The sequence below is a fragment of the Artibeus jamaicensis genome, unplaced genomic scaffold, assembly GCF_021234435.1.
Source record: "Artibeus jamaicensis isolate MK-2021 breed Jamaican fruit bat unplaced genomic scaffold, CSHL_Jam_final scaffold_11, whole genome shotgun sequence".
In the NCBI taxonomy this organism is placed as follows: domain Eukaryota; kingdom Metazoa; phylum Chordata; class Mammalia; order Chiroptera; family Phyllostomidae; genus Artibeus; species Artibeus jamaicensis.
Window position 1 is genome coordinate 2,335,590 of NW_026522027.1, and position 24,921 is coordinate 2,360,510.

General features: G+C 47.4%; 1 protein-coding gene across 1 annotated transcript in view; it reads right to left on the reverse strand.

Moving 5' to 3' along the window:
- Positions 1-6,831: 6,831 nt before the first annotated feature.
- LOC119054419 (CD177 antigen-like) overlaps positions 6,832-24,921 on the reverse strand; it is a 29,768-nt gene continuing 11,678 nt past the window's right edge. Inside the window, exons 6-17 of the mRNA XM_037152306.2 lie at positions 18,285-18,425; positions 17,839-18,024; positions 16,866-16,985; positions 16,596-16,712; positions 14,523-14,663; positions 14,083-14,268; positions 13,296-13,415; positions 13,025-13,141; positions 8,692-8,832; positions 7,855-8,040; positions 7,590-7,721; positions 6,832-7,321 (exon numbers count right to left, since the gene is read on the reverse strand). Of these exons, the coding sequence (XP_037008201.2) occupies positions 7,053-7,321; positions 7,590-7,721; positions 7,855-8,040; positions 8,692-8,832; positions 13,025-13,141; positions 13,296-13,415; positions 14,083-14,268; positions 14,523-14,663; positions 16,596-16,712; positions 16,866-16,985; positions 17,839-18,024; positions 18,285-18,425 (1,856 nt within the window). The 3' untranslated portion in view covers positions 6,832-7,052. The remainder of the gene's footprint in view (positions 7,322-7,589; positions 7,722-7,854; positions 8,041-8,691; positions 8,833-13,024; positions 13,142-13,295; positions 13,416-14,082; positions 14,269-14,522; positions 14,664-16,595; positions 16,713-16,865; positions 16,986-17,838; positions 18,025-18,284; positions 18,426-24,921) is intronic.

Sequence of the window (24,921 nt, forward strand, 5' to 3'; positions counted from 1 at the left end):
CACTCATTTGATTCTCAATTTCATCCACTCTACTAGTGATTCCATGTAAATTCTTCATTTCTATTAGGGTATCCTTCATTTCTGACTAATTTTTTATACTGTTGAGGTCCTTCCTAAGTTCCTCGAGTATCTTTATAACCAGTGTTTTGAACTCTGCATCTCATAGGTTGCTTGTGTCCATTCTTTTGGTTATTTTATATAGAGCTTTCTTCTGTTCTTTCACTGAAGCCATGTTTCTTTGTCTTCTCATTTAGACAACCTCCCTGAGTTTGATTCTATGTATTAGGTAGAGTTACAATAGCTGCCAGGCTGGGTAGAGTGGCCTAATATAGTATGTGTCCTGTTGAGTCCAGTGGCACAGACTCCTTTATTATTCAAGCTTGGTACTCAAGGTGCATCCACTGTAGGGGTAGAGGGAGTTGGAAAGGGGTATGGTGTATGAATGGTAAAGGAGGGATATTTCACTGGAGGTGGTAAATACACAATTAAATGTACAGATGACATGATGTTGGTATGTTCACCTGACACCTCTATATTTTTGTTAACCAGTGTGATCCTAATAAATTCAGTAAAAAAAAAACCCTCTATATAAGAGAAATAACCCTCTAACTTAGTTTCTTAGTGATGACACATAATACTTTTTCTAAAGTGATGCCTCTCCTGAGACTGTAGAGCTTATACTAACAGTAGACTCATGATTTTAGAAGGTTGTTCTTATGCAATCAAATCTTAAGGAGCCACTGCCCTGTAAAGTTGTTCTGAGGGGTTTCTGAGTGTCTTGGAACTTTGTTTACATACCAAGATAAAGTGGGGAGAGATGTTTTTAACAGTGAGAGTTCATGGGCTGACCAGAACTGAGCAGTCAGTGACAACAAAAAGAGGCAGGTGCTCCCCAGAGGTTCAACCTTGGATTATAGCTGCTTTTGTGATACCCAAAGTCATAAAAGGCAGGGGAAAGGTAGGAGGATGCCTTTCATAATGCATGCCCCATTGCCCTCTAATTGGGGCATGTTCACACACCAGAGCTTGTGAAAGACAGCCTGAGGGTTGATGAAGTCAGCATCACTGCAGTCTGAAAATGACACCTACTCAATCTGTCACAGGGAAAGGTGTGTCCCTTGTCCCATGCAAGCCCTGGGGACTTTCTGGAAATGAGTGTGGTATGTTTGCTGACATGGTTAAAACAATGTAGTCTATTGTTTCTTAATTTTTTTTCTAAAATCCTTGCCTTTTCCAAAGATCTCCACAATACAATCAGCATTCCAACTTAAAATGACTTTTGCTCATTTTAAACATGTGATATTTCCAAAAAGAAACTAAGAGGAGGGGAAACCAAGAGCTGTGTGGTGGCTCACCTCTGAGGCAGAAGAGGCTGATGGGAACTTCTAGAAAAGAGGGTCCCAGAAGGTCCCAGCAGTGACTCTAATCAGGCAGAACAAAGTGGCCCAGTCACTGAACCAAGCCATGGAGCACAAAGGTCGTTGGGGAATTCTGACAGGTCAGGGTCTGTGGCGAAGCTAAATGACCAGGCAGGCACTAAAAGTGAGGTCAGTGGGAAACATACTAACATGCTGCTTGATATAGGTGCTAATTTTCTAGTTCTGAGGGGAAGAAATAGGACCTGAGTCTCCATGACAAAGATTTATGACTTCTTATCCCAGAGTAAGCCAGCTCATAGCCCTAGAAGCCCATGAATAAAAAGGGAGGCTGGGTCCATTTGGTAAGGACCCTGTCACCATGGATGTAGACAGCGAATCTTCCCCCATAGAGAGATTAGAGGCCATTGATCTGGGGATGTTGGACACAGGTCAAAAGGAAATAAATGCTCAGTCCTTTTGGACTGATTGTTTTTGTATGGTAGCTATAGATGGTGGTTTTTTTGGATGGTGGCTATGGATGGGTGCTGATGCCTAGTGTGAACCAGGTCAGGGCACAGATGGACTTTTGGTGAAGTCCCTTTCCCTGAGAGCCCAGCGGGATCCCAGGCTCATCTTCTTGTTTATGTCATCCCCGAACATATGATAACTATTGGTAACTGGAAAAACCCCAAACACATCACCTGACCTATGGAGTGAGGGCTATTATGGTAAGAAAAGCCAAATGATGCTTCTGATCCTACTACCATCCTACCAAGACAGTAAACCAGAAGCAATAATAGACATCTGGTGGAATTTCTGAGATTACCACCCAAACCCCCCTTGAGATGTGGAGGGGTGTAGATTGTTATTCCACCTCCATTTGTTGCTTCTCTTTGGTTTGCAGCAGAAGGTCTGGGCAATGACAGCAAGTTATGACAAATGTGAAGTGGTGATGACAAATGTGAAGTGGTGATAGCAGCTGCTGTTCAGGATGTGGTTTCTCACAGACCCTGGATGTGCAGCCTCAGACCAAACAATTTACTTTTCTGTTTTTTGGCACAGATAATCATTTATGTTCACATTTCAGAGACAAGTTTCTGGCCACTTAACTTTCTGGCCACTTTTCTTGGTCTTCTCACTTGCTCTCTCCTATCATCTGCTCCAGAGAAACCCGATCATCTGATTGTCTCCAGGGAAACACACTGGGCCACCTCCTCAATGAATTTATGTGTATTAATCAGACACAGTGAGCAAGATGTAGCAAGCACTTTTGGTGATTCAGAATTGAGATGGTGACTGCAGGTGGAACAGAAGCAGTGCATCATCCAGCACCCATTTCACTGGTGTAAATGCTATAGCTCTGGGCACATCAGGCTCTTCCTTCCAAACTGAGAGACAATTTGCTACACCTTACTCAACCACTTGTAGAAAAGAGATATGTCTCTTAAAATTGGGGGAGGAGGAGTTGTGTGGGATTTAGTATATTTTAATGTGCTGCTCCTGTTCATTTGTGAAGGAACCTATAAGATGGTCTTCTTTATAAATCCTACAGCAGAAAAGGGCTTTCATAAAAGTTCAGGCTTGAAACCCAAGTGTCCTGAATCTCAGGCCATAGGATGCAACACATCATGCCATTAAAAGTTTCTTTGACAAGGGACTTCTGGCCAAGATGGAGGCATAGGTGGAGACACTGTGCCTCCTCGCACAACCATGTCCTTAATGTTGTCCATTAAGGACAACAAAGATTTAGAAACAAAAACACAATGAGAACAGAGAGAAAATGTAACTGTACCAAAGTCCAACAACAATGAACCATTCATCCAGACCAGTAAGAGGGGTGGTAGTTAGCAGAACCAGATGCAGGGACAAATAGAGCAAACCCAGTGAGACACATAAGGCAGTTGGCTGACCACAGACACACATTCATGTGCAGATTAACCAGGCAAAAAATATGGGCAATGAGACAGACTGTGCAACCCAAGGCCCCAGTGACAGGAAATAAAGCCTAAAAGCACTGGTTGAAAAAACATTCGGGAATCAAGGTGCCGGGAGAGGCTCCCAACCTCACAGGGAGTGTTCACTGGAGAGACCCACAGGGTCCTAGAACATACATAAGCCCACCCACCTGGAAACCAGCACCAGAAGGGCCCAATTTGCTTGTGAGAAGTGGCAGAGGGGACTGAAATTTGAGAGAGCATGGAACAAACACCATTGCTCCCTCTCTGACCCCTTCCCCACATACAGCATCACAACCCAGCCACTGGGTTGCCCTGCCCTGGTGAACACCTAAGCAAAAATGGGCAGCAAGACAGACCCCATAACCCAGGGCCCTGGTGACAGAAAATAAAGCGTAAAAGCACCAATTGAAAAGGTGCCAGCTTTGTGGAAAGCAGCAGAGGGGACTGAAATCCAAGAGAGTGCAAAACAAGTGCCATCACTTCCTCTCTGACCCCGCCCCAACATGCAGTGTCACAACCCATTGACGGGTTGCCCCACCCTGGTGAACACTTAAGGCTCAGCCCCTCATACGTAACAGGTGCAAACAGACCAAAACATTACGGCTCAAGAAGAACAGCTCAAAACCCCAGAGCCAATACTTCTAAGTGACCAAGAGATAGCCAACCTATCAGATGCACAGTTCAAAACACTGGTGATCAGGATGCTCATAGAACTGGTTGACTTTAGTCACAAATTAGATTAAAAAATGAAGGCTAAACTAAGTGAAATGAAAAGAAATGGACAGAAAACCAATAGTGATGGGAAGGAAACTGGGACTCAAATCAATGGAGTGGACAGAGGAAGAAAGAAACAACCAAACAGAAAACGATGAAGAAACAAGAATTCAAAAAAATGAAGAGAGGCTTAGGAACCTCCAGGACATCTTTAAACATTCCAACATCCAAATTATAGGGGTGCCAGAAAGGGAAGAGGAAGAGCAACAAGTGGAAAACTTAGTTGAACAAATAATAAAGGAGAACTTCCCCATTCTGGCAAAGGAAATAGACTTTCAGGAAGTCCAGGAAGCTCAGAGAGTCCCAAAGAAGTTGGGCCCAAGGAGGAACACACCAAGGCACATTGTAATTACATTAGCCAAAATTAAAATGAAGGAGGTAATTCTAGAAGCAGCAAGAGATAAGGGGACAGTCACCTACAATGGAGTTCCCATGAGACTATCAGCTGATTTCTCAAAACAGACCTTATAGGCAAGAAATGGCCAGAAAGAAGTATTCCAAGTCATGAAATGCAAGGACCTACATCCAAGATTATTCTATCCAGCAAAACTTTCATTTAGAATGGAAGGGCAGATAAAGTGCTTTCATATAAGGTTAAGTTGAAGGAGTTCATCATCACCAAGTTTTTACTAAATGAAATGTTAAAGGGACTTATCTAAAAAAAAAGAAAATAAGAAATATGAACTGTGAAAGGACAGCAAACTTACAGTTATTAACAACCACACCTAAAACAAAAGCAAACTAAGAGGACACCTAAAACAGGAGCGAAGCCACAGAAATGGAGATCATATGAAACGTTAGCAACAGGGGAGTGGGAGGAGGAGCTGGGGGAGAAGGTATGGAGAATAAGTATCATAGTCAGTGAGGAGAAAACAGGAGGAGGTCAAGAGTAGTATGGGAAATGAAGAAGCTAAATAACTTAAGACACATGGACATGAACTAAAGGGGGGAAGTTGGGTGGGAGGGGGTTTGCAATGTGCAGGAGAATGAAGGGGGGAGTGGGACAACTGTAATGACATAATCAATAAAATATATATTTTAAAAAGTTTCTGTGACATTAAGAAATAATAGGAATAGTTACAGTGTAGAACTTTAGGGCTAGGAGAACAGAAATGTCTCTTCTGTAGATAACTATCTTTCCCTTAGGACGGCAGCTCTTAACTCATCCCTGGATCCCAGTAGAGATTGGACTCCTGACCACAGGATCTCAAGGGCATTGTGATTGAACTGCAAACACTGGGTGCTGTCTGAGCCACCACAGTGTGACATTAGACATGCTCAGTCAGAAGTGCCCATATCCATGAAGAAGGTGAGTATGGAATTCAGCTCGGAGAGAAATAGAGGACACATGTGAATACCCTAGCAGGTGGCTCAGACACCCATGAACACCTGTTCCTCCTGCCCCTTTCTCCACCCATGTCCTGTGAATTTATGATGGTCTAATTATCAGAGGGGAGAAAGTGCAGACCAGGTTTATGTTAGTGTGGGTGAGGAATCCCACCACAGTTCTAATATCTTGGAGGCCACAACTGCCCCCTGGCCATTCTGTGCTCCTCTTGCCATAAATAGGATGAAAAAAGAGGTCACTCTGCTGGTTTCCAGACAACACCTGACTAGCAGAGGGTGGCTGGGTTGCTGGGTCAAGGAAATCTATGTTTGGGAGTCAGGAGAGTTCTTGGAGGAACATCTTCATACTTCTCTGGCCAGAGGCCCTCTTCAGGGGAAAATAAACTCTATGGAGACAAAACCATCAAGCACTCACTTCCCATAAGAACAAAGATTTGCCTCAGAAAATTTTCCAGAGTAGGTGCTGGCTTGTGGGGAGAGAATAAGGAATGGGTGGTGGAAGAAGGCAGCTCTGATTACACCTCCAGGACATGTCCAGCTTTCCACCCCACCTTCCTCTCATCGTTGTAGATAAAGAACTGGTCCTCAAATTGACATTAGCACACCATGTTATCACAATTATGTAGTGGAGAGGAATTCTCTCCTATGTTGAAGTCTTTGACTTTCACCCAAAGGACAGAATGTAAAAAGGAAAAGGGTGGATGGTGATGGACACTCTGTTTCCTTTTTCAGACTCACTCTCTCTCTGCTATTCTTCGCTCCTGGGGACATATCTCTTGGGACTGTGTCAATGGAAAATCCTGACTTCCACATGGGTGCAGTCAATGGGAGCCCCAACAGGAAACCAGAGGGTGGATACTGAGTGGGGCTGGGACACCCATTCCACAGCTCCCTGCCTCTCATATTGCTGTACACTGGTCGAACTTCTCAGCCTGAGGCCAGAGCTCCTACCAGGAAGCCCTCTCTAATCTCCTGCCCCACCTTGGGAACCTAGTGACGGGAAGGACTTCTCTTCTGCCTTTCATGAGTAGGATGGTAACATACCCTGTGACATCGGCCTCAGGAAATTGTGCACACCCTCTTGTTTTTCTACTTCACACAAACTTGTATGTCAAGTGATTCAGGTGTGATGAGTCCCCTGTTTGTGCAGGAAACCTTACTCCTGAATAAATCCTCATTGGTCAAAGTGCTCCTTCACCTCCCAGGTCATGATGATGACCTGCAGCTGCAGAACCCCAAAGGCTCTGCTACCTCCCCAGCTGGGATGGAGACGTGCACCAGACCAGTGAAGGGTGGGCCTGACATGGTGAATCTCTCCCCGATTCCTCTCCTCCCCACCCCAGATCTCTGTGAGCCCTGCCCTCCCCTCCCATAGAGAAACCCCACACTGGGAGAAAAGACAATGCCTTTATTCATCAGACACATGAGGCCACTGTTGGAGTGTCCAGCTCCCACAGGGCCAGTTCAGCTGCTCCCAGGCCCTTCCAAATGTTGCTACCAGGTCACAAAGTGTGTGGTTGTGCATGTGGATGAGAATTCATGGAGAAGATGGTAAAATAACGGGGCATTTGGTTGTGAGGTCACAGGGAGGATTTGGTTTAGGTGTCAGCGGGAGCTAAGAATCACAGGGAAATAGAGTGAACAACGTGGTCATCCCACACCAAAGGGCTAGGGACAGCCCCAGCCCCACCACCCAAGCCAGGTAGGGGGCAGGAGCAGCCCCACTTTGGGGATATTTAGGAGCAGCTCCATTTTGGTGATCTTTATTGACAGCCTGAGGGAATTCAACTGTGTGGAACGGTCCAATCATGTCGGTGTGGTTCAACAAGGAGTTGGAAGATGGGGCCATGCAGCCCTGAATGCTAAATGCAGAAGACAGCCCACCTAGAGAGTGAAGACAGAGTCAGAAGGGTCTCAAAGTAGTGCACACTTAAATTCCTAAGACCGGGGAGTCCCAGACCCTAACACTTCCTTCCTCAGACCAGCAAATCAGGCTCTTCAGCCTCCCCACCTTCAGATCTAAAAATCTGGATCCCCAACACCCTCACTCTCAGACCCATGGGCCAGGATCTCAAGGGCACTCTCACTACTGCAGCAGTGAATCCAGGACCTCAGCCCCTTCATTCTTGGGATCTGGGACTTCAGCACTCACCTCCTTTGATATTGATGTAACCTTTATAACAACCAGTGGTACCTTTAGGGCACATGACATTTTCAGAGAATTTACAGACTTCTCCAAACTTCAAACAGGTGGGACACTGCAGGCCTCCTGGGACAGGGGCAGCTGGGAAGCAAAGGGAACTTTGGGGTGCACAGTTCTCCAAGTTGCAGGCACCCTCCTTGAGCCCAGAGATTCTTGTCTCTGGGGCACCATCTCCCCATGCCCCTTTTCTTCCCCCTTCTCCTGGCTCCCCTACCTGGAGGAGGGAGGGAGTTCAGCAGGACACTGGTGCTGCTGGCACTGTTGCACCTGTTAGAGGAGCAGAAACGGGTGTAGGAGGCCATGAGCATTCCAGGGGGCCCTGAGTGGATGGAGACAGTCTGGTAATTCGGTGTCTCAGTCTTGATGCAGCCTTTGCTCCCCACAATGAGTGATGTGGATCCTGTGGGGGGAGAGTGACAGGTGGGTGAGGTTAGGGGAGGCTCTGAGGGAGACAGGAGACAGGGATTCCTGGATGCTTAGCAGGCAGATGGTGAATGTAGATTCCCTGAGTACAAGAGCATGGGTGATTGCAGGCAGGGCCAAGACTGGAGCCTAAGCCTGGGTCCTCCCCTCAGCTCTGTCCCCTCTCAGTTCTTGTTCAGATACCACCTCAGTAGAGCCTTCCCTGATTTCCCTTTTTCCAAATTCCAGTCTTCACCTACTCTCCCTGTCTCCTTTCTCTTCTGGGTTTTCTGCTTCCCCACTGGTGCATAGAGCTGCAGGAAGGCAGACCCAATAGGATCTACAGAGCCTGGCCCTCAACAGGTGCTCAGTAAGGCTCAAAGTCACTGAAGTTACTGTGCACCAGCTCTGTTCTCAGACCTGCATGGACCATTGGATATATCCTCATGACGTCCCAGCACAGTAGGTAATGTTACTGCCAGTACCTAGCCCCCAGCTTTCAGAAAGGGAAAGAAAGGTATAGAAAGAGGAAGAGTTAGGTGTAAAATTCCAGGCCTTGGAATCAGGCAGGTAGTTCAGGGAACAGAATCTAGGACAGGAGACTCAGGATGCCATGCCATGGTCCCACCCTGGTACACAGTTCACGCACCTACATCTATGAGCAGAAGAGTCTCCTGACACACCTCCTCCAAATCACATGTCACGCTTGAAACTGCATTCCATTCCATGGGTTCCTTAGCCAGATTTTTTTTTAACTGCATTACGACTCCCTTTTCACAGGTCGGAGAAGCTGGAAAGAAGAAATCGCCAGTGTTTGTGTCAGCCCAGGAACAAGCCATGTCTCCCCCTCCAGATCCCGTGTTTGAGCAGGTGATCATTTTCCTCAGTCACACTCAAGTAACCTGGACACAGTCACTTGATCTCAAGTGGAGAAGGGACCTTTGATGTTTGTGCCCGCCCCCATTCCTAACACCACCACTTCTGCTCCATCATCTGCAAGGACCTTGCTGCAAGGGGCTGAAGTCTGCCCCTCCCCTGGGGTGTGGCAGAGAAAGATGGATCTTTTTTAACCTGAGCCATCTCTGCTTCCCTGGTTGGGGCCCAAGGTCCTTATCTGGATAATGAAGAGTATAGACTAACACCTATGTTCTCTTAACTGAGAAACCCTATGTCCCAAACAAAGTTCCTCCAATGCCTAGTGTGCATACCGAGTATTTACTATGTGCCCAGCTGTGGAGACTGCTTTCCGGGGAGTAGCCCATTTGAGGTTCCCAAAGCACTCTCTCATCCAGGTTACCTCATTTTCTCACAGTGACTACAAGAGTAGGTGGTGTTATTTTCTTCCTTCTCCCCATTTTCAAGATGAAAAACAGAGGCAGAGGAGTTGTGAAGTAGATTTCTCAGTGTTCCACCACTAATAAATAGCCAAGCTGGGCTCCCTGAGCTAGTGATGGAGAAGACAGGGTTTGATAACTCTGCTTGGCTACCTTGGCCTCTGAGATCCTCACAAGTCTAGTGTGAAACCCAGGAGCCTAGGCCTTCACCTACAGCCACTGCATCACCAGCAGGGATGTGTCGCATGATGCAGGAACTCCTGGACTGATGACACAGCATCCACCAACATGTGCAACTTTCACAGCAGCCTCATGAAGCAGGACCACTCATTCCCTCACTTCACAGACCACAACATCATGGCTCCTGCTGCCCTCCTCCCAGCCTGGTCCCCACTCTCCCCTCCCCCACCTTCCAGGTGTTGGTCAACAGCAGCTCCTGACTTGCAGTTGCTCAAGTTCAGAACATTGCTGTCTTTCTTAACAATCTCTGTCTTATACCCCCTGTTGTACCCGTCAGGATATCCTGTTGGCTTAAGCTGCCAGATAACTCAGGAACCTGGCCATTTCAAACCACCTCGGCTGCTTCCAGCAGCGTTGGAGACCCAGTGGGCTCTGGCTTGCTTCACCCTCAGTCTCCCTCGGGATCCCCACACCCACACCCACCTCCCATTTACTCTATTTCTTACTCAGAAGCCAGAAGAGTCCCCACTAAAAGTAAGTTGATCCATGTAACTCCTCTGCTCAGAGAATTTCAGTAGGTCCCAGCCCCATTTAGGATAAAATTTTATGTCCTAAAAATGGCCTCAAAGGCCCTGCCTCTCCATCCCCATGTCCTGGTCTGCTCTCTTTTGAACACACTTCTGGAGCCACACTGGCCTCTGAGCTCTTTCTTGCACACCCAGCAGACCCCCACTCACACCAGGGCCTTCACATGTGCTCCCCTGCTCCCCATGTCTGGAATCACCCACACCTCCTTGAGTTTGGTGAAAGAGGCTCATAGAGGTGGTGATCCTCCAAAGCTGGTTCAGTGGCACAACCCAGATGGGATCCCACATCTCCCTGATTGAGACCTAGGCTCTTCACTGCTGTGCTCCTCCCAACTGTGCAGACCCACTGCCCTCACTGGCACCACAACCCAGTTCCTAAGGGTGGGCGGCAGTCAAGGCCATTCAAATTCCTGCTCTTTGCTCTCCTTCAGTGGGTTCCTGCCATGGCCTGTTTTGGGCAACCTGTGCTCTTGCACCCAGCCTTCCCCCAGCCCCAGGCCTTTATGGGAGCTGTCTGTCATGCTGGAGTGGCTTTTTCCCTCCATGACATCTTGTTGTACCCCAGCTTCTGATGCCTGTTCTTACCACTGCTCAATAAATGTGTGTTAAACTGCTTCACTGAACCAAAACAGGAAAGGCAAACCCATGTCCCAAGATCTGAATTCAATGTTAAAAGCTAAGAGAATAAGTTTATGTATGAGGAATATTCATCTGTGGGACAATAGCTATATTTTAGGTGGCAAGTGTGTGGTTTGTGTATCTACTGTGTAAGGTATCTGGGAAAGTAAGTGTATGTGTGTGGGTATATGAAGTGTGTGACATGTACATGATATGTTTGTGTGGTATGTCTAGAGTGTGTAGTAGGTGGTATGTGTGTATAAGGTATGCTATGTGTTAGTTACATAAGTGTGACATGATACCAGCTTCTGTTTGACTTATGTATGGCATGGGATGTATTGTGTGATTTGTGTGTTGTGTGTGGTGTGTGGTGTATGAGGTTTGTGGTATGGGTCAGGTATTAGAAGGCATATGTGTGCTGGTGTGCTGTGCCCACAGCGTGGTGAGTCTGCTTACGTCTGTTGTGTGTATTGTGTGCTACATGTCTGTGTGGTACAGTATGTCCCATGAATTACACTAGATTTGTTTCAGAAATGACTTCTGAATTATGAATGTTACCTAGTCCCCAAAAATGAAGGCCAGACAATTAAACAACATAATCAGAAAGAGAGATTCAAACCATCCTTCTATGGACAAGACCTGTCCATGGCTCCCTCGCCTGCAGCAGAAAGGCTAACCCTTACACTGGGCTTCGTGGATACTTGACCAGCACCAGACCCCAAACCTCCCTCCCCACTCCCACACCAATATTTATTCCCAAGATACGCCAGGTCATGTCCAGCCTCCCTGGCTTTGCACCACTGATCCTTCTGCTTGGAATAGCTCTCCTGAGATTGTCCACACCCACTTTGTCTACTTGAACAACTGGTAATCACCCCCCAGTCCCAGCTTTACCCATCCTCTTGACAAGAACTTCTCAGACAGAGCTGAGGAGCCCTTTCTGAAAAACAGCAGGCTCATTCCCATCTCGAGGCCTATACACATGCTGTTTCCTCTGCTTGTTCATGTCTTCTTCCTCTTCTACTAATAAACTGCAGCTAATCTTTAAGACAAGACTCAAGGACACCTCCTCTGTGAAGACCTCCTTGACACCCATCCCAGGACATCACTATTTTCCTGCTCACAGCTCCCCTAGGTCCCTTCACCACAGCCCTGTGACCATCTGCATTTGTGATGTCTCATCTCCTTGTCCTGGATGTCCTTTAGGACAGGGACAGGGTCTGAGTCCTCTGCAGTCCCCGTGAGAGACCTTAAAATCCTACACAAACTGACTTTTCATCATATACTGCCCCTCGTGCTGCCTCAGGCTATAAACATTGTTGTTGGTGACATCCAGACCTTGTATTCAACAATCCCAGTCTAGCCAGAGGGATCCAAGCACTGAGGACTGTTTGCTGAACCCACTCAATGTTCTCCTTGAAGCTTTAAGGGCTGGGTGCCATGGGCAGAGAAGGAAATTGAGATTCAGACAAGAAAGGTCCTCTTCCCATTCTGCTCAGTCCCCACTCCTTCCCAGGCTCCTGTGCTGCTCACTGAGACACTCCAGGCCATTGTCAGTCTTCCCAGTGTATGCTCAGGCTGCCTTTGTGTGAGTGCATAAGGACACTTTCAATGTCCCTGCTTGGTTCCTGCTTTCCCTTTCACAGCTGAAGCATCCACAGTTTTCTCTGACATCCTTCCTCTTTAGCAGAGCTGCTGGGGTGTTCTAGTACCATGGATTGGGTATGGATGAGAATGGGGGAGGTAGGCTGGTTGAGAAAAGGTGAAACACCCAAGATGACCCAAGGACAAAAGTTTGAGGGAACAGAACTGAAGGCAATGAGTCACTCCCAGCATGAGAACCAGGCACTCTGCACTCACTTCTGCAACCAGTGGATAAAGCAGAATGCAAAGCACTCGGCCTTGTGTGCCACTTTATCTTTATCCCTGCTCCCCACTTTCTCCCACATGGACAGTCTGCCCTCACTTGGTTTGTCAGTCCCCGTGTCACTTAAAACACCCACCAGTGAGTCCCTCTCCTATATCTGTCCCCTAGAACATGCACCCTGTTCTTCCCTTCAGGAGGACACCTCCTACCAGCATCCTCACCCCTAAGCACCTGCCAGGACAATCCCTCAAATGGCGAGTGCATGAGTAATAAACTGCTTAATTATTCTGGGTGCTAGTGTTGGTGGGATGTGTTGGATGCTGGGCTTTCACAAGGGTCATTGTGTTCCAAGGCTGGGGGCTGGGAAAAATATTACATTCCAGGTGTGGGACTCACCTTTTACACCACATTTTTCACTCACGGACAAGGGCCCAATCTCCCGAGTCTCATTAAGCAGGTTGCAGGCTGCTTGGGACATGCATCCCTGGACTCTCAGTGTGCTGCCGATGCCCCCTGTGGGAAGGGCCCAGGCAGAGTGAGACAGGGTGACATGCCACCACTGGGACCATACAACCCTGAGAAGCCAGGCCCACCCTCCTCCAAGTCCCAAGACTTAGCTACCCTCCCTGACTTCAGTGCCTACAGGGACCTTCATGTCCCAGCTCACCTCCGCGGAACTGGAGGATCCCATTGTAGCAGTGGGAGTGCCCAGCAGGGCAGGTCACTTCTGTTGCAGATTCACAGCCTTCTGTAGACAAGCAGACTGGGCACCGCACGGACCCTGGGACTGGGAGGTGAGAGGGAAGAAGGGAAGACTGAGCTGCCTTGGTATTTGGATCTGGTGCCTTTTACCTGCCCCTTTTGCTGCCCCTTCAGACAACCTCCTCATTCTCCCCAGACTTGCCCAGTTCAGGTTTCTCTCATGTAGGCCTGGGGTACAGGAAATTAGATTCATTTATTTCCTGAGAGAGCAAGGGGGACATGAGATCGGGGAGGGGCACCAGTGACTGACACAAGAGGGGTGCCCTGGGAGGAAACAGGGCAAAGTTCACCCACATTTCCACTACACAGTCCCAGCAAACAGCATGACTAAAAGAAAGACAAAAGCCAGAGCATCACCTCAAACCCAGTTTAGGATACAGAAAAGGACAGTGAAAACTGACAGGCCTATTTCACTTTGGAAGAGAATTACCAAAACCCTAAATGAAACATGAGTGAACCAAGCCCAGCAGCATGGAAAAGGGAGCACAGCCCAGGTCCAGGCTGTCTCCAGAATCTGAGGTGCAGTCTGGTTTGCTGCCCCAGGACTGTGAGAGGAAGCTGTGCCAAGGGAGGGAGTCCTGGGGAGTGTGGACAGGTCAGGTGACCGGGAGGGGTCTGAGTGAACAGTCCCTCTGCTCTCCCTCCGCACAACCCCTCTTCTCTCCTCCTCCTCCTTTCCCTCCTTGTCTCACCTGAAGGAGGGGGTGGGGACCAGAGAGGGCGGGTGGTAGAGAGGTCATTGCAGAAGTCCTCATGGCGACACACACGGGTGTAGGAGACAATAGAGAGGCCAGGGCCTGCCCGGTGCTTGGTGACACGGGCCTTTTGATCCTTCTCCTGGGTACAGCCCTTGGTGAGTACTAGAAACACTTGGGGTCCTGGAAAACAGAAGAGGGAAGCCAGGTGAGAATGAGGATGCAGAGGACCTACAGGGAGGGTGTGCCTCATGGCTGGGGTGAGAGGCTGGAGAGGAGGCACTTGGGCTCCCAAGAAAGAGGGCACAGCTCCTGGTACAAAGGAGGGGTTCTCCTGAGTCTGTCCACAGAAGGCAAGCAGGACTGGTCAGGAGGAGGGAGATTCCTGTACAGGTCAGGGTGTAGGTCACACTTGGGGTCTTTGGGACCCTTCTCACCATTCTCAATGAGCATCACTGTTTCTTGGCAACCCCAGCCCTTGTTGCAGATCTTCTCGCCAATGGTCCACTCCAAGGGCATATCTACTGCATTACTCACAGCCACTCCTGTTCCTGACTGACAGGTCAGGGCCTGAGCTCCTGAGATGAGAACGGAAAATCCATCTTAGCTCATCCACCCTCCCACACCCCCCTGCCCTCCCTCCTCCCCCTTGCTCCCGGAAAACACCCCCCTAATGAGGAGTGTCTAAGGGGCAGCAAAAGGGGCAGGTAAAAGGCACCAGATCCAAATACCAAATACCAGACCCCTCCCAAGTTGGGGTCATCACGCACAAGGATGAGACCCAGGAGGACTGGCAGCAGAGCCAGGCTCATGGTCAAGCTGATGGTCTCACTCCTGCTCTTATTCCCAGGAAACTGAGCTTTTTTATATCTCCCCTCGCCAAGGCAGCCAGGAAAGGGTGGGGAGTGAAAGACCTTGCCAAAGTTGGCCTGCGCCCACTTCCCTACTCTCACCAGGTTGAGGCGGAGAAACCTGAGGCCTTCTTCTTCCCTAGGACCCAGGGGTCCTGCCTCCCAACCTCCTTCTCTCTCTGACCCAGAAGACTAGGCCTCCCTCTATTTTTGGACCCATGAGTCCAGATCCCAGACCCCTCAACAGTTGAAAACTGAAGCACCTAGCCCCAGCCTCCAATGGTCCAGATCACCAGCCCTCTTTCTTCCTGAGCCCAGCTGTGCAGGTCCCCAACCCCACCTTGTTTCAGGGTAGTTTGTGAAGGCAGTTTCCTCATTTCTCAGGGCAACCTGGCCATCTTCTGGCCCCTAGTGGGGAAATGCCACAACTCCCTGTGAAGATGTGAGTGGTATCTGGCTGGTCCCTAAGGTTTGTCTACCCTGAAGTTTATACCTCTGGTTTATACCTCTCAGATTTATACCTCTCTTTTCTATCTCTTTCCTTCCAATAAGGCTTTCCTTTTTATTTCCCCTTTTATGACCTTCCTCATGCTTTTTCTTCTCCTTCTCCTTCTGATTCTGATTCTGATTCTTTTCCTTCTTCTGTTCTCTCCCTTCCCAGTACATGACAGGCTTAGAGTGCCCAGTTCCTGCCACCCAGGTGGAAGCTGAGGTATCAAGGGGAGAGCAATAGCTATGAAAGAACTAGGATATTCCCCGACAAAGCAAGTTTCTCTGCTAAAAACAGATGGGAATAGTGGTGAGCTAGAAAAACAGCTTTCAGAAAAATGGCATCAGTAAACCCTGCCTCATAATGTTGGCCTATTACTGTGGTGCAAATACCCTCACCATGTCTGATTTTGAAGCTACAAACAGTTTAACAAGCAACTTGACAAACCCTGAATATCTAACAATACGTTTTACTGGCATATACAAATCAGTTCTAACTCACTGGGTAGGAAGGAGATGGGAAAGGATATGGAGCATCTGTCAGTGAATGTAAGGCTGCAGAGGGAGAAAAGAAAGGGCAGGAACAATAGTAGAGGGTGGCTATGGTGGTGCTCAAGTGCCGTGAGTGGGAAATGGATCACGGTGGGTAAGATAAGGTGGTTTGGAAAAAGTGAGACACCTGGGCTCCCCAAGGTCAAGAGTATGGGGGCATAGAACTGAAGGCAATGAGTCACTCCCAGCATGAGAACCAGGCACTCTGCACTCACTTCTGCAACCAGTGGATAAAGCAGAATGCAAAGCACTCGGCCTTGTGTGCCACTTTATCTTTATCCCTGTTCCCCACTTTCTCCCACATGGACAGTCTGCCCTCACTTGGTTTGTCAGTCCCCGTGTCACTTAAAACACCCACCAGTGAGTCCCTCTCCTATATCTGTCCCCTAGAACATGCACCCTGTTCTTCCCTTCAGGAGGACACCTCCTACCAGCATCCTCACCCCTAAGCACCTGCCAGGACAATCCCTCAAATGGCGAGTGCATGAGTAATAAACTGCTTAATTATTCTGGGTGCTAGTGTTGGTGGGCTGTGTTGGATGCTGGGCTTTCACAAGGGTCATTGTGTTCCAAGGCTGGGGGCTGGGAAAAATATTACATTCCAGGTGTGGGACTCACCTTTTGCACCACATTTTTCACTCACGGACAAGGACCCAATCTCCCGAGTCTCATTAAGCAGGTTGCAGGCTGCTTGGGACATGCATCCCTGGACTCTCAGTGTGCTGCTGATGTCCTCTGTGGGAAAGGGGCAGGCAGAGTGAGAGAGGGTGACATGCCACCACTGGGACCATCTAATCCTGAGAAGCCAGGCCATCCCATTCCAGGTCCCAGAATTTAGCTGCCTCTCTGCCCTCAGTGCCTACAGGGACTCCTCATGTCCCAACTCACCTCCTGTGAGCTCGAGGATCCCATTGTAGCAGTGTGAGTGCCCAACAGGGCAGGTCACTTCTGTTGCAGATTCACAGCCTTCCTTAGACAAGCAGACTGGGCACCGCACAGACCCTGGGACTGGGAGGTGAGAGGGTGGAAGGGAAGACTGAGCATTCTCTGCACTTGGATCTAGTGCTCCCTACCTTTTGCTGCCCCCTCAAACAACCTTCTCAGGCTGCCCAGACCTGCCCAATTCAGGTTTCTCTCATGTAGGCCTGGGGTGCAGGAAGTTGGGGTCATGTGGTTGGGGAGAAAACAAGGGTGAACATGAGATCTGGGAGGGGCACCAGGGACTGATACAGGAGGGGTACCCTGGAGGAAATAGGGCAGTGTTAACCCAGACTTCCACTACGCAGTCCCAGCAGACAGGATGCCACAAAGAAAAGAGATGGCAGTGCATCTCCCCAAACCCACTTTGGGATACAGATGAAGACAGTGAAAAGTTACGGGACAAGTTCACACAAAAGAGGAAATACCAAAACACTAAATGATACCCTGGCTGGTGTAGCTCAGTGGATTGAGCGAGGGCTGGAAACCAAAGGGTTGCCAGTTCAATTCCCAGTCAGGGCTCATGGCTGGGTTGCGGGCCAAGTCCCCAGTGAGGGCTACATGAGAAGCAACCACACACTGATGTTTCTCTCCCTCTCTTTCTCCCTCACTTCCCATCTCTCTAAAAATAAATTTAAAAATTCTTAAAAAAAAAAAAACTAAATGAAACATGAGTGAACAAAGATCGCCAGAGTCTGAGGTGCAGTCCAGCGTGCTGCCTCAGGACTGTGAGAGGCAACTGTGCCTGGAGAGGGAGTCCTGTGGGGTGTGGACATGCTGGGTGGCTGGGAGGAGTCCAAGCGAACAATTCCTCCTCACTCCCCTCCTCCCCATGAGAGAAGAGCCCCTCTTCTCTCTTCCAGCTCTTTTCCCTCTGTCTCACCTTCAGGGGGCTGCAGTGTCCAGAGAGGGAGGGTGGTGGAGAGGTCATTGCAGAGGTGTTCATGGCGACACACATAGGTGTAGGAGACAACAGAGAGGCCAGGGCCTGCCCGGTGCTGGATGATACGGGCCTCTTGATCTTTCTTCTGGGTACAGCCTTTCATGAGCACCAGGAGCACTTGGGGTCCTGGATGTCAGGTGGGGGAAGCCAGGTGAGGATCAAGAATCTAGGGTCCTAGAGGGAGGGTCTCTGGCTGGGGTTAGAGGGTGGGGAGGAGGTGCCTGGATTCCCAAGGCCACCTCCTAGAGTTGGGGACAGCTCCTGGTATGAGGGAGGAGGTCTCCTGGGTGTTCACACAGAAGGCAGGCTGAACTGGTCAGGAGGAGGGAGATCCCTGCACACGTGAGGGTGGTGGTCACACTTAGGGTACACAGGATCCTTCTTACCATTCTCAAGTAACATCAGGGTGTCTTGGCAACCCCAGCCCTCTTTGCAGTCCTTCTGTCCAGCAGTCCACTCCTGGGGCAGTTCTGTTACATTCATCACTTTTGCCAGTGTTCCAGACTGACAGGTAAGGGCCTCCATTCCTGAGATGAGGACAATAGATCCATTTAGCTCATCCTCCCTGGAAATCCCATCTCAAGCAGGAGTCTTCACCCACAGGGCAGCACAAGAGGGAAGCCCAGGAGGGCTGACAGCAGGGCTGGGCTCATGGTCAAAGCTACTATAACTCTCTCACGTCTGCTCTTTCTCCCAGGAAACTGAGCCCTTTTATATCTCTCTCCTCATGTGAGGCAGCCAGGAAGGGGTGGGAAGTGGAGGACCTTGTTAAAGGAGGTGTGCACCCATCTCAGTCTCACCAGCTTGAAGGCTGAGTAACCCGAGTTGTTTCTCCCCACTGAGATCCAGAAGTCTACCACGGACCCCTCAGCAGATAAATGCTGTGGCATTCTGACCCCCAGCCTCAATTGGTCCAGATCCCCAGCCCTCTTTCTTCCTGAGCCCAGCTGTGTAGGTCCCTATGCTTATACTGTCCCGGGGTAGTTTGTGAAAGCAGTGTCATCATTTCTCCTGGCAACCTGACCACCCTCTGACCCAAGGTGGGACCCCAGTGCTGTGAGGACATGGAATGGTGAGTCTTCAGTTGTCTCTATGGTTTTTCTACCTTAACCTCTGCCACCCACAGGCTTATATACCACTCTTTTTTTATCTCTTTCCTTCCAATATGACTTCCCTTTTTATTTCCCCTTACATGACCTTCCTCACTCTTTTTCTTATCCTTCTCCTTCTCATTCTGATACTTTCTCTTCTATTGTTCTCTCTGCTCCCAATACAACACAGGTATAGAACCACCAGTTCCTGCTGGCCAGAAGAAAATTAAGGCATGGCAGGAGGAGAGCAAATAGCTAGGGAAGAACTAAAATATACCTTGACAAAGCAAAATTTCTCTGCTAGAAACAAATGAGAACAGCAGTGTGCTAAAAACACAGCTTCTCAGAAATACGAAAACAACACACCCTGCTCATAATGACGGCCTATAACAGTAGTGCTAACACCACCACACCTATTTTGAAGCCACCAACAGATTAACAAAGAGCTTGCCATATCCGAAATAATTAATAAGTTTCACTAGCATATATAAATTAGTTACAGCCCACTGGGTAGGAGGGAAGCCAGAAAAAATACAGAGCATCTGTCAGTGAGTGCAGAGGAGAGAAAAGAAAGAGAACAACAGTAGAGGAGAAAGATAAGTGAATATATAACTTTCAACGGTATGTGTATTTTTGACATTTTTATACATTCTGTTTTTATTTTGAGTGCAACTTTCAGCTGTGCCACACAGACATATTACTATATTCTATCTCCCACTGAGTCTGCACCACTAACTGGCATCAGGGGTGCTTAGTGGATATTTACTGATTGAGAGACTGAGTGAATGAATGAAAGAATGAAGAGGAGGTTAAGATGGGACTACACTTGTGTAGGTTGTACACTTTTGAAACACCATCCCCTTCCCACCAATTCACATTGTTATTGTGTGAATGGTGCCCTCTGAAGCTGAGAGGGGCCTGAAGCAGGGTCCCTGGAGGAAGAGGGGAAATAAAGTGGGCAAAGGGACACATAGGGTAACAAGTCATCCATTAAATGTCTTATTTTCATAAACAAATATTTACTAAAGCTGAACTTGTACCAGGCACTGACCTCATTGCTGGGGATACAAGAAGACCAACAAGAATGAAGGCCTCCCTTTTCTTGTGGAGCTCACAGCCTAACAAGAGCAACAGACATGAAACAAATTCAAGAGCACAAAAAAAACTCTTAGATTATACTGGTTGCTAGGACAGTAATATGGAAGTAAGTGACTGAACTGGGAGCAAGGAAGGCCATCCTGAGGAGGTGACCTTTGTGCTAAGGGAGGAATAAAAGGAAAGATCCTGCCATGGAAAGACAGGTGGGATGAGTATTCCAGGCAGAAGGGAGAACATTTGCAAATGTCCTTGGGTGGGATCAAACTTGCCTTATGTGAGGGTTAGAAAGAAAGCAGGGCTGGGCTTGTCATGGCTACAGAGAGAGTGATAGACGACGGGAGTGGAAAGGCTGGCAGGGGCCCAGCCAGGTAGACTAACTCAGGACAGGAAGGCAACCTTCCCAGGATTGTGCATCATTCAAATGGCAAATGGCAAGGCTGGGTGTGGGGTTCATAAGTAAAAAGTCTAACAGTCCTTGGTGTAAAATTTTGTTGACTACCTGGCCTGATCCTGTTGCTTCTGTAACTGTGGGATCTCAGGACTTTCACTTCCCCTCTCTGAACTTCATGCTTCTCCTCTATAAGGTGTGCGTAATGACAATCTGCACATCAAGGATGGAGGGTTATCCATAAATCCAAAGTGGACTCAAAACACATGATAAAAATCGGTAATATTGTGAGTCCTTACACAGTCCAAGCTGTAGTCCAAGCACTTTGTATATTTCAACTAATTCATTATATAGGTAAAGAAACAAACTTCCAGAAAAGTAACATGACTTGTTGAAGTTCAGAGTATGGCAAAGATAACTACCTATCAAAGATCTTTATTCCCTTCAGGGTGTAGCTCTCTTACTAAGTGAAGACTGGACAGTTAAGGACTACAGTTCCCAGCCACAATCTCCTGTAGGTGGACCAAGTGACTAGTGTCTACCAATGGAACATGAGCAGAAATGATTGATGTCACTTCTGATCATAAGCAATTAAAAAGCACGAGTGCCATTTCCCCACCTCTGTGTGATTGTCAAGGGTGACCTTGGAGCCACACTCAGATTATGGCACAGCCTCCAACAGCCTCAGTCTCTGAGAGTGTGAGCAGAGCAGAGCAATCCTCTCTCCCTCAAAATACTCCACCAAGTAGACGTGCTGCAAGTGAGAAAGAAATATCTATTATGTTAAACCACACAAATTTAATTTAATGATGTATTTGTTGTAGCAACTAAAATTACTACAACTGCTAGTAGTGCTACATACTGCTAGGAAGTGCTTTCATTGAGACAAATGCTCTAGAAGCAGAGCCTGAGATGGAGTCTGAGTTTCTTCTTCAGATGCTTTCCTGAGGGAGCATTTTCAAGAGAAGGGGAGTGATGGAAGCAGGCTTGGAGGGCAGGGAGACTGAGGACAGAAGGGTCTTGGCTAAAATCATACTTTACTTCGATCCTACACATATCATCACAGAGTTGGACCAGCTGTGAAAAAATACCACCCTTTTACAATCCCATTCCAGTCATCCGTTGGCCAAGGTGTGCCCCCTGAGTGGAGAGAGTGAAGGGTGTGTTGTTACTAGCTCCCACTGAGTTAAGTCGATTCTCGAGAGAACAGGCAGCTTTGAAATGTTGTCAGCCCAAGCCAGCTGGACAACGGCATGTGGGTAGGACATAGTACATCCACTCAAGAGCTGGGAACTATTTGGCCCCAGGAGCAGGCTCCTAACCATGATACCTGCATAGGGATCTTCTGTGAATTCCTAGGAATACCAAATTCATCACAAGAACAGAAATACAAACAATGACAAACACTACCGTACATTAGCAACTGTATAGCGTGCCATAGTTAAGAGCGCTAATGCATTCACCCAGCACTGCCAGGACAGCTTTCTTTCCTTTCTTTCCTTTCTTTCCTTTTCATTGGGTGCAACAATGGCAACAGCTCCCTGTTCTATAGAGAAGAGGATCCAGACACCAACAGAGGGAAAGAAGCCAGCCAAGGCCTCTAGGTCAGGCTGTGGCCAAGGAAGAGTCAGATCTGGGCCCCTCAGCTCACACTTTGGCAAACTCATTGTGCTTTCTCCTCCTTCACTGGCCACTGGGCTTGGCATTTCCATGGGGCTGCCCCCACACTTCTCTCCAGCAAACACACTTCTCCCTGAGACTCCCTCAGTGACTCAAGGAGCAAGTACCTCTCCTTGGGGTTTCCCCAGGTCCAGCCCCTACCTCTGTCACTGCCCTAATCTTCCTGGGCAGTGACTGGTCCCATCTGTCTTCTCATCTCTAAACCCTGAGTGAGACCCCACACAGGACCCAGTCCACAGAGGAGGGCTATGGAGGGTCCAGAAGGTCCACCTCTCTTCAAAGGGATATTTCTTTCTGTTCCCTAATGTTTTTATTTACAAAAATATCCAATCTACCAAAAAGGTGAAGAATGCTCATATCCTTAGATTCACCAATTGTCCACATTTGGCTGTATTTGTTCCCTCACACAATTTTAAAATATTTTTCAATATTAAAAACAAGTTGTAGACAGCATGACTCATTGCTAAGTGCTTCAGCCTGCACCCTCTTAACAATAAAACCCTTGTTATGAAACCACAAGAACGGTTCTTACCCCTGTAATTTACATTAGTACAATACTATCAAATATTGCATCCATTTTTAATTTTCCCCCACTGTACCATTAACATCCTTTACATTGCTTTTGTTTTCGATCAGGGAGGTAATTCAGGGTACCGCACTGACTACTGGCTCTTATTGTCCCTGTGGCATCATTTAATCTAGAACTGTCCCCAGCCTTTTGCTCCCTGTGAAAGTTACATCCATTTTAAAAATAATGTTTTAAATATATTTACTGGTGATCCAAGATGGTGGAGGAGCAAGTGAAAGCTACACTAACCTCCCAGGACCAATCTGGAATTACAACTAGATGGTAGAGAAAGCATCTGGAATAACCAAGTGAACAATAGCTGGAGAGAAGCCTTATAACCAGGACACACAGAAGAAACCACTTTACCTCAACATTACTGGTACAGAGCTTGGAGGACACACAAGAGGGCTGGCTGAGCTCCCATGGGCGGTAGTTTAAGTGCCCTGAGAAGTTTGGGTCAGAACTCCAAACTGGGCTTTCCAGTCCACAACACCAGAGCTGGAAAGGAACGAACTCTGCTATACATTCTCTTACTCCATTTCTCTTTCTGCCCTCCCATTTTTATTATGATGCAAATTTTACTGTCTTTCTCATTTTGTCATGTCCCTATTCCCTACTCTAATTATTGCTCCTCCATCTACCCTCTCAAAATCATTATTCTTTCAGTTAGTAATTTCGTGTTTGTTTTTTCTCTCTTATAACAGTCTTAATCCCTTTACACATATATTAATACTAGCTCATTTGCTGTCAATAGTGTGATTGTTGGTGGGGGTTATTTTTGTGGGTATGGGTTTGATTCCTGGGTGGTTTCTTTTTGTTACTTCAACACCTATGCAACAGCATACAAGACATGGTGAGCACAGTGACTCTCAGCCATCCAGACAGAGGGAAGGACCCACCAAACAATGACCCAACAACAACCAAAACTAAACCACAACCAGAGAGCCAACATGAATGGCATAAAGGGCATCCCAAGAATATAAAATTCAGAAGATCAAGGAGACTGCACCACTGAATTACACAGGTTTCCTACCACAGAAGGTCACACCCTGAACACGGGGAGTCAAAGCAGATCAATCTAAGAAGCAGAAACAAACAACAAGGGTCACCTAAATCTGGGACACAGAAACAACCCCCAATCAAGAGGAAAGGATGAACCCCCAGAAAGAGTGTGAAATGAAATAGAAACAAGCAAACTATCACACAGTGAGTTCAAAATAATGGTTATAAGGATGCTCAATGAGCTCAATGACAAATATGAAGAATTCCAAGTAAGCTACAAAGAACTTAATGCAAACTATACCAGTTATGAAAAAGGACATAAAAACTCTCAATAAGAGCCAGGAGAATATTAAGAATACAATTCCTGAAATGAAGAACACAATATAAAGAATTAAAAGCAGGCTAGATGAAGCAGAAGATCGAATCAGTGACCTGGGGACAAGGTAGAAAGAAATGCCCAGACAAAGCAACAAAATGAAAAAAGACTCAAAAGGAATGAAGAGCATTTAAGGGAGCTGCAGAATAATACAAAATGTAATAATACCTGTACCATAGAGACCAGAAGTAGAATAAGAGAAGGAAGGGATAGAAAAACCTGTTTGAAAAAGTAATGACAGAAAACTTTTAACACAGTGAGAGAAAAAGTCACACAAGTCCAGGAAGCATGGAGGATCTCAATCAAGATGAATCCAAAGAGGTCCACACCAAGGAACATCATAATTAAATGTCAAAATTCAAACACAAACAAAGAATCATAAAGGCAGGGAGGCAGAAACAGCTGGTAACATGAAGGGGAACCCTCATAAAGCTATCAACTAATCACTCAACAGAAACACTACAAAGCCAGAAAGGAATGGCAAGAAATTTTCCAAGTAATGAAAAGCAAAGACCTGCAACCAAAACTACTCTACCCAGCAAATCATTCAATTAAAACACAAGGTGAAATAAGGAGTTTCCCAGACCAAAAAAAAAAAAAAAGGTTAAAAGAATACATCTCTAAGGACACAGGGACAACAACTAAGGGGGGTGGAAATGGGAGGGAGGTGAGGTGCATGGGGAGGGGTGGGCTGGGATGGGAGAAATAAACAGAAAACTGTACTTGAAAAATAACTAAATAAAAATTTTTTAAAAAGAGAATACATCTCCATCAAACCAGCATTGCAAGAGATGCTAAAGGGACTGCTTTAAGAAGATGA